At 40.4% G+C, this 18,175-nt stretch overlaps 1 protein-coding gene across 2 annotated transcripts in view; it reads right to left on the bottom strand.

The window, feature by feature from the left end:
• Positions 1–18,175, bottom strand: part of LOC125892989 (CUB and sushi domain-containing protein 3-like) — a 264,617-nt gene that overhangs the window by 95,619 nt on the left and 150,823 nt on the right. For both annotated transcript variants that reach the window (XM_049583381.1, XM_049583380.1), the window contains exons 32-37: positions 12,649–12,762; positions 11,916–12,011; positions 11,321–11,524; positions 5,388–5,512; positions 5,103–5,199; positions 3,509–3,613 (exon numbers count right to left, since the gene is read on the bottom strand). In XM_049583381.1, the coding sequence (XP_049439338.1) occupies positions 3,509–3,613; positions 5,103–5,199; positions 5,388–5,512; positions 11,321–11,524; positions 11,916–12,011; positions 12,649–12,762 (741 nt within the window). The remainder of the gene's footprint in view (positions 1–3,508; positions 3,614–5,102; positions 5,200–5,387; positions 5,513–11,320; positions 11,525–11,915; positions 12,012–12,648; positions 12,763–18,175) is intronic.

Consider the following 18,175-nt stretch of genomic DNA (forward strand, 5'->3'; position numbering starts at 1 on the left):
AGAGATGTAATGCAGTTTTTGCAAATTGAGAAAGTTAAATTCACTACTTACAAATTTTATAACACCTGGCAGCCATTCATCTCACATGTTAAGAACTCCAAATTGGATAGAACTCTTTACTTTGAGGGTAATCGTGTCTGGACCTGAGTGTTGCTGAAATGTGCAGCAAATTTAAAAGCAACGTATTTGTTGCAAGTAGCTATGGTACTGTGTTGTGTTATTATAGCGTCTATTCTACTCTACTTTTGTTGTTGCTGTTCAGTTGCCTCCACTATCTGTAATAGGGGTATGTGATCTGTTGGTTGATAAGTTTGGTTGACACATTCACTGCTGCATCAGTTGATCATACTGACTCCTAAATGACATCTGTATGTCACTTTTTGTTTGAAGATAAAAACTTTTAAGAAAAAAAGTGTGTTTGTGTTTGTGTGTGTGTGTGTGTGTGCATGTGTGTAGAGGAGCTGCCCCACCCACAGTGAAACTCCAACAGAGAGCAGAGGAGAGGACAGAAGCAGCATGACGAGAAATGACAGCAAAACGTGTCTCAGCATACTTTTCTTCTGTTCATTCAGCTCAGGCACTGCGTCCAAGTCTCATAATGGTCAGGAAAACCCTGCTATTTGTTCTGGCATCATGTCGGCTCAATTGTTGGTGACATTCTTATGTAAACAAATACATATAAACCAGAGGGAAATATTGATGATATATGGACATGACCTTGGCCATTTTTGCTGACCTCCGTAAGTCAATGACATAATTATTGTGACAGACCTAAGAACAACATTTCCAACAGCTCTCAAAGACATCCAGTTAATGGAGAACTCGGCTTGCGCCGGGAGCCTAAAAAATTACAACAGTAGCCAGGTCAAAGAAAGAGACGTGCATCCAGATGAAAGTGACACTTCTAATGGCTTTGCACTAGCATGAAATTAGAGGCCTAAGAGAAGCACAGTACTGACACATGAGAGAAAGACCCTAGCATAGTCATTTTACATTGAATTTCAGTGCACATTCCTGCAGCACAGCTTACAGTATGGTTCACTGCTTGAGAAGCAAGTGTAGTGAAAATATGTGAAACTTGATTGCAAGTTTGATTGCATTAATCAAGTACGGGTATATACCAGGGGATTTCCGCTCTTGATCTTTAATGAGTGTGCAAGGTTCAGCCATGAAACATATGATAATAATTTACTTGAAAAGTGCATAAGTGCAGGTAATTATCAAGAAGATCATCTGTAGTATGCTTAGGTTTTACAGAAAACTGCAATTACCATATGCAGTGCCATGATGTCCTTTGAGTGGTGTGACTGAAATTAGATGTGCAGTAAAAAATGTAAAAATGTATTGACAGACCTAAGGGCTGATTCAGAGGTTGAATTTCTTCCCAAGATGTCCAGAATCGATTCATTTTGTTTTAACAGTCACTTCATGTAGTTGATGTAGAAATAATACAGGCCTCTGCAGACTGTAGCCATTGAAGCCTAGGGTGGGACTTATTTGGGATGCAAACCGCCATATTGCCTGTGAGGAGATGCCAGTTTTGTTTTCAACTATAGCATACTGTCTGCCTTAGGAGAGCTGGTTAAATGCTTGGCTCTTAAGAAGTTGTAGTGACGGGTGGTATACAAGATTTCTATAACTGGTCTCAATGGACTGCAACAATCACCCAAAGGAAACATTTTAAAACAGATGGTTGACTGGCTGGGTGTGTGCCAATCCCTCTTGCCTTTTTCTTCCCACTGTACTGAGCATTCAGAGCATTAATTTGTAGCTAAAAACTGGAGTGTGAACAAAATAAATGGGTGGTTCAAGCCAACTACAGACTGGAAATAAGATACAAACATACAACCAACTAGAGGGCCGAAGAGAGGACTGCTGTAATATGGCCAAATACATCAGAGTCTGAACTCTGCAATAAGCAGTCGACTAGAACATTGCACAATGGGAAACAACAGAGCACAAAAACAGAAATGCTTAATGAGTAGTTCCATAGAGAAGTAACATGACTTGATCAGACATAGATAAATGTTTGCCAATAGGCAGACAGTAGAAACATATGGCAGGAAACCTCACAAAAATGAATAGCAAAAGGAAAAGTAGGAAGGAGTTTGACTGGGGCCGGGTTTACACAAAGCATCAGGGAATGCACTTTACAAGGGCAGCAGTGGCAAAGTGTAAGACAGACATAGAGGAAAGAGCTGACTGTGAGACATGGTTCTGAAGTGATTCTCAGCAGTGGGTAGCGGTGGAGGGGGAGGGGGGTTAGTGCAGAGAGGAAAGAGCCCACAGAGAGACACAGCGACAGAGTGCTTCCAGGAAAGAGGAGGGTGTTGTGGAAACGGAGCGCCGACTGTGAGAGACATGACTGTGAAGTCGTTCTCAGCAGTGGTATGATGCTCGCGGACTGACACGACTGACAGCGAGGACAGATTTGGTGACAGCTATGTTTTTTCATGCTTCTTTTGTTTTGCAACACATTTGCGGGACTGTTAGTTTGAGTGGGAACTGATTTTAGTCAAAACCATGTTATTCTTTAGTTGCATCTTTATGAGATCTCAAAGTTGGATTATGTTAGCGAGGCTCTCATCATGGCCTTTCTTTCCTTCCTTTGTGCCATTGTCATGCTCCCGTTTCATCTTAACATTATGGTGTTCATGTCTTCTCCAATCTTACTTCCCCATGGCTGTGCTTTTTCACAGCCCTCAATGTACTTCACTGAAAATGGCTGACAACGGGTCTCCCATAACTAGACATTTTAGCAAGAATACTGCTTTGAAGTGTAGGTGAGCAGTAAGCAACAAAATAGCAGACAATTGAGAGAAGGAGACAGAAAAAGGACCAACTTAAAATCCATCTAACTTTAGAGAGACAAATAACAAAGAGGAAAATTACAATGAAATTAAAGGAGACAAAGGGAAAGTGCAGGAGATATAAATAACAGTAGGGACATTGGTCACAATTGACTGTATTATTAAATGTCTGCAGAAGAGCTCCATGCATCACCTGAACATCAGGACCCCTATTTTCATTTGCACAATTTTTGAATGGGAGGACTTAGTAAATCAGTCGCTCCACTGGGGCCAGCTACACTCCTTAAATTTTAGTGCATGGTAAATGTTCAGCATGCTCCTTTGCAAATATGCCCCTAAGTGAATAGCCCGCTGAGAGATGAGTAAATTTAGTCCCTAAATGAAAAAGGATGTGGGTCCAGTACCTTGTAGTAATAAGAGGACTTAATAAAGACCACTGGGGAATACCATGCCAGAATGCCAGAGGAGCAGAGACAAAGGCTGAGAATTTGAAGATAAAGAGGAAGAAGAAACTTTGCCCAGTCACTCGCTAACATCAAACTCTCTTTCTATGTCCAACTGTGCCACCCAGACCAGCTGTCTCCCTTATTCCTTATACCTCTGTGCAGCAGCTGGATGCCAGTGGCAGATGGACACATGGAAACCAACTGACAGCAGACAAAGTGACAGGCAGGCAGACAAGCCGTCTCTCCTCATACCTGTGTACTCCAAGTGAAAGCCAGCAGCGGACACACTGATGTCAGACTGGAAGGTCAGGTACAGGTTGTTGGACGTGCTGTTCAGCAGTTGAGGAATTGTTGTACCTGTATTAAACAAAAGACAGAAAAGACCACGTCTAGTCCATATTCCAGATTTGAGAGCACCCAAGTAACATGTGAACATTTGTTGCACTTCAGTTATCTTCAGTATAGATAATAATGTAGATACAGTAATAACTGTGCTGCAATTTTGTTAAATCATTCTCTGAATTCCACTTTTATATTTTACCCAGAGCCAAATTCAAGTATGAGCCTGGACTCTGTGGCTTTCAGCAGCAGCCATTTCACCTCCATAACCTCGCTAAATTGGGGTTGCCGAGTATATCAGCAGGTACAAATGAAATGATGGTGAAAAACTAAAACACAAAGTGCCTCACATAATGCAATAAATCACAGGCAATCACTCATATCAAGAAATAAAATAACAGAGCAGAGTGCGTTTAAAATGTAAAAAGGTAGAGGATGTATTTTGTGCCATCCTTGGGCAGAGAACACATTTGAATAACCTGCAACGTATGTAAGTCCTTCTGGGTCAACCAGAGAAGAAAGCATTACAATAGTCAACACTGTGCAGTGATATACAGATTAGAATTTCAAGCTGGCAAGCACAAATGCTCTGAATTTTTGTGGAAACACTAACATGATTACATTCTACTTACTAATGTTGCTACTTCAACATTTTCAACAAAGATTGTTTCACTACATAGATCAAATATGCAGTCTCTGTTACACATTTTAAGGTGTTCAACACGTCCTTTGGATCTTCAGTCAGACCCTTAAAAACTAAACCAATGAACACAAACATGATCTTTTATTCTAACTCTGAATTTGCACTGCAGAATATTCAGTATGTGTGGCAACACTGAGGTCTAGGATCATATTCTCTATTCCAGGCGTATGTCTTCAGCAATTTGCAAGGGGACTTTTACATATATTCATAATCACCTTCATCAGTTTAGCCCCAGATAAAATTGATTGCTAGCCATTTAAAATGGCTTAGCCTTTTCACACCGCACGCTGTCCTACACAGTGAGAGCTGTACTGTGAAGCTATTAGAATATGTAAAGAGTTTTGTTCCAAAATGAGATATCCACCACTTGAGAAATCTGACACCTAGTCTCATAAACCTGATAGCCGATATAGAGGCAGAAGTCATTATGCTACACCAGTCCCTCTGATACCGGGATCCAGCATCTAAAATGATGTGATGGCCTGTTTCTAGCAGGTTACCATGTGGCAAGAGCACCATTTTCATTAGTGTGTGCCCTAAGGCAACACTACATTTGTAAAGCTCCAGACTGAAACGGGGGCTACATTATGAAGATCTCTAATGCAGAGACAGGAATATTGTCTGAAGGAGGAGGAACATTATTTCTTCTTTGACTTCTTTAACTGGTTTTTAGACAGCATTCTCAAAGGACATGCCAAATGTCATCAGCTCCATCACTGCATCTGTCTGCTGCTGGGGCCCTGTGACATCTGATTGAAATTCAAGAGGGAGCTGACAACTAAAATCCAGTTGTATCTGTTTTACCTGAGTAGCTACCAAGCCTTGGAGCATTGCCATCAACCCCGTCAAAAAAATCCAGCGAGTCCCAGTTATGCTCCGTGGCGAAGGTCACAACCTGAATCTGAAAGACAAAGACACCTTGATACAAATGCTGAAGACAGCCTGAAAAATACACAAGATACAAAAACACAAATGTACTTGAGTAGCAAAAAAGCTGACTGATTAATAATTCACCCATGCATCCCCAAAACATCTTTTAATCTCTCATTAAATATTATACTACTAAGATTTGCGTCTGTGTCCTCTCACTTGGATGCCGGCTCCCTCAGGAACAGAGATTTTCCAGGCACAGTTCAGATAGTTGGCATACGGCTCTGGGTATCCAGGAGAGAGGATAGTGCCTCTGCGCTCAGTTAACACTCCACCACAGGGAACTAGACAAAGGAGAAAAGATCGAAAGCGAGAGAGTCAGTCTCAACAAAGTTGAAGTCTGCCGAGCCAGGAGTGGGCAGGGGTCAGAGTGGGGCAGCAGCAAAACACCACGTATTTAAAAGCATCATTCGACCCACTAATACATGGATTTTAAATGAGCATCTGTGAAAAATCACTTCATATGATGTAATTCTATGGACCCAAAGGCAAGCCAGCCATGATAATGACTGGTTCTGCTTGTGATATATGATGTAAAAGAGCTTTATTTTATGACAGTACTGAACCAGATCATGCATCCTTGTCCACATGATATTATTTTCCTTTAATACCTCAGTGGAGTTTTGCATGGCAGCACACTTGCCTCTCGCTCTATGCAGACATAAACAGTTCGACCCTGATGTTATTTCATCCCTCGCAGGCCACGCAAATCACATCTTTCAATTGTGAAAGCTATTCCTCTCAAAGCGCACCTTGTTTCTACCAGTGCCACAAGTAACATATTTATCAAGCCTCTTGGCTCTCAGATGAATGTTGAATTGGAGTCACTGGCCATATTGAGCTGACATTTTCCCGCACTGTGATATATTTGAGCAGGAGTAGAAATCAAAATGGAAAAAAAAAGGTCCATTACAGTTACAATTTCTTTATTGCTTTTCAGACGGTGCCAATTGGCCTTGTATCCGGCCAGCTACCTTCTACACAGTGTCTGGCTCCACTTTTTGTCCATTAAGGACTGTGGTAACCCAGCCTTGCACACCAGAATCCTTTGGATTATTGCACTCAACACACACACACAAAAAAAAACCCCAGAGTGAAATGAATTTCCTTTTTATTGAGATGTAGCCCTGCTGGCTAACACAATAACAAGCATCCTAATAGGTTGATGAAATTTTGCTTTTTCATTGTTGCTTTGTTCTAATGAGATCCATTGTTCTTCTGCCACCAACTGCAATATGTTTATCAGACCAAACCATCGCATGTATTTCAACATTAATGACAGTTGATGTATACTACAAAAATAAATGGCATAAAAGTCTATATCCAAGCCTCGTGACTAAAATGCGTCAGCTCCATTATCCCTTTTCTTCCCACTCCTGATGCAGACACAACTGTTCATCAGATTAAACTGTACAAATGCTAGGTAACCCAGAGTTACCTAGCATTTGTTGGTTTTCTCATAGGACCATGACCAAAGTTGTCACTCAGGGTGAATGAGATCCTTCAGGTTCTAAGTGGAGTAGTACAATGTGTTCTCACAATGAAGAACCAGCTGCTGTTTGTCAAGGACGAGGGTTTAACTCATACAGGTCAATGATAATCACCCTTTTTATATCCATCAGCCACTGGAGGGTTTGAAAATATTCTAATTATCACAAAGGAAAAAAATGGCTGTCAGAAAAAGGTGGAAAAACACATATTTCAGCTTTCAGCTTGCCACGATTTCAAACTCATCAATATTTTACAGGTGATATCTACCCTCCTACACATGCTTGGAGAATCGTGCTGAAGTGACATCAGTACTCCTTTCCTTTCAGACCGAGTGACACATTCAAGAAAATTATTTCTATGCTGTACCTCACAGCAATCGCACTTCCACATAATCGACGCCATAGTAATGCCATCTTCAGCTAATGCATGTCACATGAAGAGTATTCACTATTGATTAACTCTTGCCAAGGCTGAAGGAGAACAGCCTACGTAATTGTTTTGAATTCTGCTCCACAAATGAAACATGAAGGTCAATGTCTATAAAATCTAGAGTACTGATGTCAGAACGTAATATCCTGCAGACACTCGTTTAAGGCTCCTTGAAAATATGAGGTGTCTATACACTAAATAACATAGTGAGTGACTGAGTGTCCGGACTATCAATGCCAGTAACCTTGTTTTCTATTTAATCATCTCCTGCTGGCTAGCTGTCCAAAATTTCTATTATAGAAAATTAAGTCTGATCTTTTTGACTCCCAACATCAAACGCTAAAAGAGAGGGCTGAAAAAATATTCAAAGCACTCTAAGAATAACAAAATATAGCCCTGTTATGTTTAAATTCTTATAGCATGAAACCACGTTTGTGACAACAAGCGACGCAGCCATTCCTGAGAAAGTTCCAGTATTCCAGTATAATTTAACAGCTCCTTTGAGTCCCCTGAGCTGTCAGTTAATGTAATTGGTCGAGCAAGATTAGAAATCATGACACTCATAAAAGCATGAATGCTCCACACCCATCTCAATCTATGGCAGGCTCATATGTCAGAGTTACTGCAGGTAGACAAGCGCGGGGACTACACACGTTATGAGACACCATTTAACACAATCTGATAGGCAGGGAATTCGCTGCAACTTTTAATTAGAGGTGTTTCAATCAAGATATCAAAAACCTATCAGCACATAATGTGGGTACCATATGGGTGTCTCACATCACATGCACTACTTATATTCTAAGTATATATTCCTAAATAGCTTATTTGTTTTTAGGATACATACATCTTACAAATGTTATCCTTATATTACATTAATTGTGCATATTATGTGGTCAAAACTGCCTTTTGTCAATTATCTTCTAATTATTTACATCCACCCAACAACTGTATCCTCTAATGTCTCTGTTATCTTACCTTTTCCCTCATTAACAGCAGCAGAGTCACTCTAAATTCAATCTCAAAGCTTATTTTGAACAATTAAGCACCAAAAATGGACACGCATGCCAGTTTTTTAAGGTTAATTTACTTCAAGAAAGCCAGTGAAGACCACTATGACATCTCAGCCCTCCCAGGATTGTGTAGGACAGTCTAATTGGAATTGAAGGTGGATAAAATGCTGCTGCTCTTCTTTGGGCAAAATTATATTAGATATTAGCCAGTTGGTCAAAGTCATTATGGACAGTGAGCAAAACAGAACCTCATCACAGTATAATGACAAAAAAAAAAAGTACTTCCTAAACACAAATTGCTTTTTGTGTATAGTCTTAATGTTTTAGAGGGATGGGGCTTTAATCTTTTTATTCTAAATTCAATACATTGCTTTTTTTCTTAAAAAAGTAAATAGACATGCTATATTGTAAATACACTCTTAGTCATACTGGCAGCAGCTTCCATTTTCATTACAAAAACTTAAGCAAACTCCCAAAAGTATCATGACCTCAAGGATAGCTCATCCTGCTCCAGAGAGGCACTCTGGCCTGGCCTTACCACACACCCACAAACTGAGACAATTTAATTGGTCTTGGGAGGCTATTTCAAAACAAGAACCCAGTGTTTAAACACAAGCTCAGTGCGACACTGTTTACTTGTTGACACCTTCGAAAAAGTGTTTAAGCCAACAGTGAATTCCATCATGTGGGCATACTGAGTATGAATCACGGCAATCTGTGAGCTTATGTAATATTGGGCAGTCGTGATTTTCCACAATCAGTCATGATTTAGTTTGTGTGAGATTCAGCTGCCTTACTCTCAGTTGTGCAGGGGACAAAATGGTGTTAATCTAGTAGCATTTACCTTTACTTTACCTTTATCACAAAGTGTAAAGGACCCTTGTTTATTTCCATAATCTAATGGTGACAAAAGAAGATGTTTAGAGAGACTCCACCATTTACACATTGTGTATTCTGCAAGACCATTAGCATTACTCCTATTTTTTTTTTTACAGCTCACTGTGAAGTACTTGAAGCCAGACTCTGTCAGGAAAGAAACAAAAACATCTATTTATTCAAGTCAACTATTCTCCATTAAATTCAACAGAGGCTACCCAAACATTATGCATCCATTCAGGCGCAGCTAATTAAATCACAGTAGAACGTTGTGCTCGCACAACTCAACAGCAAAGCCTTGATTCGCCAGCTTTTGTATTTGTGAAATTGAAGGCAAACCAAGTGTTGCCCGACGAGCCGGGTCAATCACAGCAGGACAAGGAGAGTATCTTCTGAAACACAGGTACCTCACAGGAGAGCGGTGTCTGATGCCGTCATATCCCATAAAGAGGGCTTGAGTAATTGAGCATAGTGTTTTTGTTGAAGCTTTCATGAAACTATATCCATTATTCTGGACGAGTACACTGCCGCTGGGGGAGATGCTGCAGCCAGATTCAATCTCCAGATAAAAATCACTGTGTTTAAAATGGAACTGCGCGTGCCACTGCTATTCCCTTACCACTTGGCAGTAAACTTGGATGAACCCTGGCTTGAAATCTTCCGCACTCACCGGCTGGGACTATTTGCTGGCTGGCACAAGGCCTGACTTCAATAGATTTCTCCCTACTTTATCTGCAGTTCTTTATCTTCCCAAGGTAGACATGTGGGTGTCTTTGCTAGACTAAGTGCATGTCCCTTTGCATGTGCTTGGGTTAACAAGCGTGTGCAGACAAGGCATGTAAATCTGTTCATGTGTATGAATATGGGTTGCGTGTATGTTTGTGCATATTTATGCAGGTATGTTTAAACATGCACGGTTCAGCGTATGCTAGCCAAAGAGCCATGAAGAGAGAGATGTTGGTCCCTTCAGTAGATGGTCCACAATTTGCATATACCATCAGATGCTGATGTAATTATAGGGCTACAGGATCATGATCACTTCCTTGTATTTTCTGTCTATGTCAAAAATGAATCAGATTCTGTGTTTGTTGCGTTCTCTTTGCTAGAACACATACAGGTGACTAGCGCTACGGCAGTATTAACAGCAATAGCATTAATTCATCAACTTTTTTTTTTTTTCCCCCACCTGTGGCATCCTGTTCCAAGGACAGAGGGATGTCGTATGCTGAAAAGCCCTGTGAGGCAAATTGTGATTTGTGATATTGGGCCTTATAAATAAAATTGATTGTCTGATTGATTGATTGATTGATCAAAACGTGTCTGAACAAAGCTATGCAAATTAAAAACATGGTGGTAACACCTTCTATGAAGGCCTTATCTATAATATTTAATTACTTTCCTTAAAATAGAAAATAAACAGCATGAATGGCAAGCATTGTCATGCCATAAGCCTCCTCTACATCCATTATGGTGACAGAAATTGTCGGTTCAACACTTCCAACAATCCCCATCCACGCTGTCATTTGATAAACTGTGATTATAAAAATACTGATTATAGACACTTACACCTCATAAAATATATTACGTATTATGCTTAGCTTCACAAAACTAGGCTTTATTACAGGGTATTGGATTGCACACTTGAATCTTTTTTCATTAGATTGCACAGTGTACCTGATAAACTGGTATGTCAGTGTATAAATGCATAATATATAGCATCACGATGCCTGCATAATGCATCAAGAGAGCAAACCTTTACTATGTTTTATAATGTCTAATCACATCCATGAATCATTTGAATGTTTTGTCAACCTTAATTAACATATGGGTTGACTGTATATTAAAAACACCTTCTATTGTGCTGTGTTGAATTGCATTGGATAACAAACTGTTAACTGCAGGTGTTTGGTGCATTAGAAATGTGGGCTACAGAGAAAAACTTACCAGAAGTAGGTGTTGCTGTTGAACTTATTCACTTTACGCTATTTATTTTCCCATTAGTCTGTCAAGACACAAGAACTGAAATCCTTCGTCTGGGAAGAAAATTTATGTGACACTTTGTTGTTCTGTTTGTCCTTGCCTCTTTGTTCCTGTCTGAACTATCAAGACCAGAGATAGGCGGCTGCTGTGCAATAGGTGACAGACATTAGGATAAGTAATGACTAGAAAAAGCAGACACCAACCATTTTGGTGCACCTGCTCCATCTTTTTGGATCAATGTGAGTTTGTGTGTGTGTATGCATGCAGGGGGTGAGGCAAGGGTAGGAGGATGAGGGCGCTTACCAACACATGTGGGCACAGTGCCGTTCCACTGGGCCAGGGCATTGGGCACGGCCTCACACCTGATGGCGTTGGAGCCGTGCAGCGTGTAGCCTGGATTGCATTCAAACAGTACCACCATACCGATGCCAAAGTCGTTCCCTATCCGCTTCCCAAACCGAGGCTCAGGGACCGAGCTACACTGAGTGGCGCTTGTCCGGGGGACAGCTAGGGATAAGAGAGGAGGAAGCAAGCATGAGAGGGAGAAAGACAAAGACAAAGAGTGTTGGGTGGGTGTGGTAGAGAGACAGACAACGGGGAGAAGGAGAGATGGCAAGACAAAGGCAGCAGAGAGGAATGGTGAAGCCCTTGTGAATCTCCTCACGTCATTAGTCACTCTTGTCGGCTGTGCCAGGATAGGCTGTCTGACTCCAAATCATCCAACTCTGCTCAGCCATGCCCAGCCACAGCCAATTGCACTCTGCTGAACAGCCCTTTATGTGATGAGTGTGAGGCTAAAGTAGCGTCTTTTTTTTTTCAAAAGCAAGCAAATACACTCAATGCACCAAATAAGTTTCCACATCAAAATTCTGGACATGTATCACAAAAGCAGCCTTACCTTGGTAAACAAAGTGAAATCCTTTGGCTGTTTCTGTTCCATTTGTGGTAAACTTGAGTGTAATCTTGTTTCCTGAACTCAACGGAAGTGTCTCGCCTAAATTACAAAATCAAAGGAGACATTATCAACACTTGCAGAGGATGCCATTTACACATGTCCACAGATGACATACAAACACAGTAACAAGCAACTGACAAATTATGAACATAAGCTCTGCATGACCTTATTAACTGCGCATTAATCTGGGCAAAGAAGGAAAACTATTGATTGAGTTCTGTGTAGCATGTCAATGTGATTTGAATATACAGTGGAAGATCAGACTAATTTGTATGTTTTCACATGGCGGCAGTCTAATCAAGCAGAGTGTGACAACAATTTACAACAGATGGTTTGCTTTTAGTATTTCAATTTTGATCTACGGAGTTTATTCGATTGTAGTCATAATGTATTATGCATCATCAGCGTGTTTCATTATATCATCATAACACAAATGTATAAAGGGAAGAAAAATCTTTATCCGTGGCAGGTAGGATTTTAGATTTTTAATTTGTCTGGGAAAAATAGTTATTTGATTTGAGTTAAACTAAGAGATGGATTTACTTTCATGCCTGCAATGCAAAATGCCAAAATGCCTTGACAGAAATATATAAATCTATAGTATGTGCCAGAAGCACAAAAAAATAAATAAATAAAAAAAAATAGACACATACGTGTTCCAGTGTTGCGTTTTTACCTGAGTGTGATCCATATATGGATGAAAGAAGGGCTGAATCTGTGGAGGATCCGTCATAGATCTCCACAACATCACTGGTCAAAGTCTGGAATACCACAAACTGACCAAACAGCACTGCAGAGAAGGAGGAGCGGGAGGGGACAAAGAAATTAACGGGTACATCAAAACACGAGGGTCACAAACAACTGTCGACATTCAGCCCATTCACTGGGGCTTTTACTGTGAGGAGGCAATTATCAGGTTAGTTGGTGAAAACTGAAATTATCTTTTCAATCTTTCAAGAGTCTGGCGGCTGCTTTGACAAAAAACTGACACCTTGAACCAGTAACACAGAAGTTAATGTTGTTTTGACTGGAATACTCCCTTTTACTTGAAGGGTCGTGTATCCAATCTAATTTGCGTGTGTCTCTCCCCAGATAGGCACCCTGGACAAATTCCTACCAAACACATTAGTCATAACACTCAAACTTTAAATAAAATATTATTGGCCTTGGACTACCTCTTAAAATATATCTGAGATCATTTCTTCGCAAATGGAAAATTAGGCACATTAGCACCCTTTGGATATCAAAGTGCAGTACTTTTAATGTGTTGGTGAAGATTCTCCAACTCTTCTCTTGAGTTCCTTTAAGACGTTTCAACCTCTGATCCAGTGGTGTCCTCAGCTCTGACTGCCTGGTGGGGAGTTTCAGGCTTTAAACCCCGTGTGGACATGAACCATGGGGCGAACCCTTACAGAGTGATCTCAATGACTCTGTAATGGTCACACCCACTGAAGAAGCCTCTTGGATGAGAGGTGAAACGTCTTCAAGAAACTCAAGTCCAGTTGCCTACCGTATAACACTTAGAAGTAGTTTCAATGCTTTTAAAGCACATTTACCAGAAGCATGATACATGTTTGGTTTATCTATCTTAGACAAAAAATACATTTCATATGCAAAATTATGACAGACAACAACAAAACAGAAAATCAGGCATGTAATACGACTTTTATGTGCTGCTGTGACTGTTGCTGCTATTTGTGTGTGAGTCAGTCAGAGAATCTGAGATACAGAGACAGTCAGATAAGGTGCGCTTCATTTATTTTTCAATCTTTCTCGAGAATTGTTGTCCACAGATATGTCAGTAGTGGTAGTTAATGTCAATGTATCTTGTGTTTTGGAAATAAATAAACATTAGAACAATTCTACAAATGTTTATCAAGAAGCAGAAAAACAACACAAATGTCACGGATGTGCTTTGTGTTCCAACTGACAATTTGTTTAAATGTTTTAGCGTTGGTAGTATTTTGTAAAGTGTAAGGGTTTCAGCTGCTGAAGATGTGTGCAAATGCAGCTCAATAAATATGATGCCCATTGGCCAGATGGGGGCACTATAATTAAAGCCCAAGAATCCAATTTTGGAAAGGCCATGCCCCTCACACTATAAGTCCCATTGACTTGAAAACCGACGGACAAGCCCAGCTCAATGTGTTCTGTTTTTTTTTTTTTTGAAAATCGTATTTTTGACTTCTCCTCTGAAGCTGTAGGTCCACGTCGTTTCTACAGAGGTAACAGCAGCAAACCCTGAAAGTGTCATTCAAACTGTCACTGGGGGGGCATCACAAATGCAATAATGGGCGTGGCATAACACAAATTAGACTATAAATCAGAAATTGTTAATCCAATCATCACAAAATGTGCAGGATATGTTGACTAATAATGTTAAATAATGTTAAATTTATTTTGAAATCCGTATTTAGGCAGTGCAGCAACGCAATTTTGATTTTTGAAAAACACAATATTCCTCCTTTTACACAGTAGGTCAAATTTGTACCAAATTTTCCTGTAGATCATCACTGGACAAAGCTTATCAAAAGTTATCAAAAGCTTACTGATATCATATAGAGCTCCAGGGATGACATTTTCCTAAATGCAATCGTCAGAAATAAAAAGCTAACGTTTGGCTATAAACAAACTACACTACGGTTGCATGACCTGATGTCACCACCATAAACAAGACTGTAAAGCTGTGCTCGACAGGGCTCGGCATGATGACATTCTGTCTGTACTGATGTATTTTATGCTGTAGAACAAAATGTAAAAGTCTCATAAAGGGAAATTTCGGTTTATTTCAACTTGTCTCCTATCGTCCTAAATTTGTTTCAAGTGACTAGTGACAAAAAAGTAATAGTTGGTATGTTAGCCGTTAGCCTAGATACAGCCGGGGCGCATAGTAGCGTCAGACCTGTTAAAACGTAAGTGAACGGGCGCACTTCAAGTGCAAAGTTAGTCCACTAAACAAGCTTTTTTTTTCCACAAAGACCGCCTCATATCTTTAGGATAAATGTCAGAGAACATATAGAAAACGACATGTAAACGTGCTGTCTTACCTTACCGGTGTGGTGCCATGTTTGTTTTTTTGCTTTCCAAAGTGCGGCCGAAATATTGCGAAAACATGCAGCGATCTCATACCGTGCCTGAAATCTCGCAAGAACAAGCAGCAACAGCTGCAAGGCAGAACCGGACAGTAGCCTGAAAAGTTCATTCATTTATTTTATGAAAGACTTATAGAATAATGGCTGACTTTTTGCCAGACTTTGACTTTGTGGAGGAGGAATTTGATTTTGCAGAGTTTGATGGCCGCCCTTATTTATTTGAGCCAGAATACACTGAGGAAGAGTTTCATGAAATTGAAGAACGGAGGAGGAGAGAGAGAGAGAGAGAGAGGCGCACCAGGTAGAGGACGAGAGAGGAGGAATGGCTGCTGCAAGGCTGCATAGCTCTGGAGATTGGTGGTGTACCTGTGAATGCTGTGCCCCAATGCCCACAGAAGAGGAATGCCTCTGTTGCAAGGAATGGGACCGGTGGCAGCCTTATTTTGAAGGTCTTGATGTGACTGAGGACGAGACACCTCCACCTGGAGTAGTATCCAGCTGGGCCTTATCTAGAGCTTTGAGATTTCAGGCATGGTATGAGATCGCTGCTTGTTCTCGCTTTGGAAAGCAGAGCTAAATGGTAAACAAACATGGCAGCACACCAGTAAGGTAAGACAATGCGTTTACATGTCATTTTCTGTATGTTCTCTGACATTTATCCTAACGATATGAGGCGGTCTTTGTGGAAAAAAAAGCTTGTTTAGTGGACTAACTTTGCACTTGAAGGTTGCCCATTCACTTACGTTTTAACAGGTCTGACTATCTACTACTATGCGCCCTGGCTGTATCTAGGCTAACGGCTAATATGCTAACTATTATTTTTATGTCACTAGTCACTTGAAACAAATTTAGGACGATAGAAGACAGGTTGAAAAAAAACGAAATTTCCCTTTAAGCTTGTGTTGACCACATACCTTATTTCAGGCACCTAACAAAAAACCCATTCAAAAAACCCACTGACTTGGAGGCGAGGGAACTGTGAGTGGTAAAATGCTGTCTCATTTCCAGGTTTTAGGACTCACTCCTGGGATACTCTATTACATTTTGATGGTACTACCCAATGAACTTTTGGGGGGTCGTGGCTCAGCACATGAAGAGACCTAACTCCACAACTGTCAAATCAATCATCACAAAACGCACAGAAAAGGTCTACTTACAGGCACTATGTGTAACAATTTCAGTTGTTCTTTGAGACAAACAAATTTTGCAAATGTGTGTCCTAGCACATGTGTATTTACCTCCATCAGCGTATCTTAGTTTGTCCGTAAGCTCCGAAATTCTCATTTACATATACATTGCGACCGGTGTCTCCTCATGTACGTGCACCATCTTGAAAATACAGGTACGTACGGAAATACGGAATCGCCTTTCGTGTTTTCACTTGTCGGTTTCTGGTATCCGTCTGGAGGTAGAGTGATGGAAAGCAGCAGCGAGCAGGCTAGTCACAAGTGCCGGTGCATTTGAAAAAAGGCAAAAAGGCAACGTGACTGGTAATTTCAAAAAACAAGGGTCAACATCTGGGTAGCCTTTCCCAGGTGGAGAGAGCTGCTGAAGGAGAATCACAGCTAACAGCTGTTAGCGACCAGCGCCGCTAACAGCGCCACTAACAGCTGTTAGCCGCTGTTAGCACTGTTAGTGCTGTTAGCAAGGAGAGGGATGAGGTGTGTGAGTTTGAGCCACTTGTCAGTTGCCAAAAGACAGGACGTGATTGGTTTGTTTCGATTTACACCCGCCCCAACAGTCCTATGTTGCAAACACAGCCAGCATGGTGAGGAGGGGGTTTGTCAACTTGCGCTGTGTGTGTCCGTGTAGGAGCCTGAATGAATACTCCATGAATTATCGGATGACATGGTTTCATCAATGTTATCATAGCTTTTTGGTACACAGCAGCTACCTTTGTTGCAATACGCATTTGTAACAGTTTGAATGCAATATACAATCTCAACACTAGATGGGAGAAAGTACTAGTGTATGTTGCTAGTAAGTACTAGCAACATACACTGAAAGTGTCACTGAAGTCGACCTCTAGGGGGCATCACAAAAGCAAAAAATGGGCATGGCATAACACAACTATAAATCAGAAATGATTTGTCCAATCATCACAAGCAGGATATGTAAATTTCCAATGTTGAGCCATGTGTGTAAAATTATTTTGAAATCCCTCTAAAGGGGGCACCACCAGGTCAAAACTAGTGCAATGGCCAATGGCATAATTTGGCCCTAAATCAATGACAGTTTGTTCAAACATCACCAATCTCAGAAGATTTTTTTTTTTAACAAAGCCATTAAGGCATTGCCTCAAAATGTTTCTGCAATCGACCAAAAGGAAACAACAGTGTTTCCAAGTAAGAGTGTGGTAAAGCTTTGTACATAAATGAATGAGCATCTGTCTCTTCGTGAGAAAACCTGTAAGTAATCTTTAATGCAACCCAGCTTTCAAGTTTTAAAGGTCCATTCTGGCTTGAACCCTTGAACTCAGCTTTATTTTTAATTCCTTCTTTGCCTACTACATAACTAAGAATCATTAACAGTGTTAAATTAAATAATATTTGTACAGATTGATTCAAATTAAACGAGTATTTAGGCTGGTTGGTTTTACTTTAATTATTGTTTTGATTTTGTAAAACCCTTCAGTAAAGCTATTTCATCAAGATTTTGTTTACACACATCACACAGCTTTGCCATTTTGGAAATGAGCCATACACTTAGTATGCACACGCATGCACCTAGATGGGGAGTCTTCAAAAATCCACTTCATTTCACTCCAATGTTAAGAAACAACACAAGTGTGGTGTGCAGCATTGGCAGCTTAAAAAAAAGAAAATATATTTGGTGCAATATGCTATGCTACAGTAATATGCTAATAATAAGCTACAGTACATTTTTATAGGGCACCATTTCCTCAAGCAACATATTATCTGCCCACCTACTGTAAACCTTTATGTGACATTTTCCTAACAACCAATAATAATGTATTCCTCTGAATTTTGTATCTGTCTTTGGTGTGCCAAGGCACTGTAATAGTTTTTTACTATCAAATGATAAAAAGAAAGATCTTTGGAGAAATACCAGAAATGCTCCTTTTCCTCTCAGCCACTGTAGGGGTCGGTC

Source organism: Epinephelus fuscoguttatus, linkage group LG8 (genome assembly GCF_011397635.1).
Source record: "Epinephelus fuscoguttatus linkage group LG8, E.fuscoguttatus.final_Chr_v1".
NCBI lineage: Eukaryota > Metazoa > Chordata > Actinopteri > Perciformes > Serranidae > Epinephelus > Epinephelus fuscoguttatus.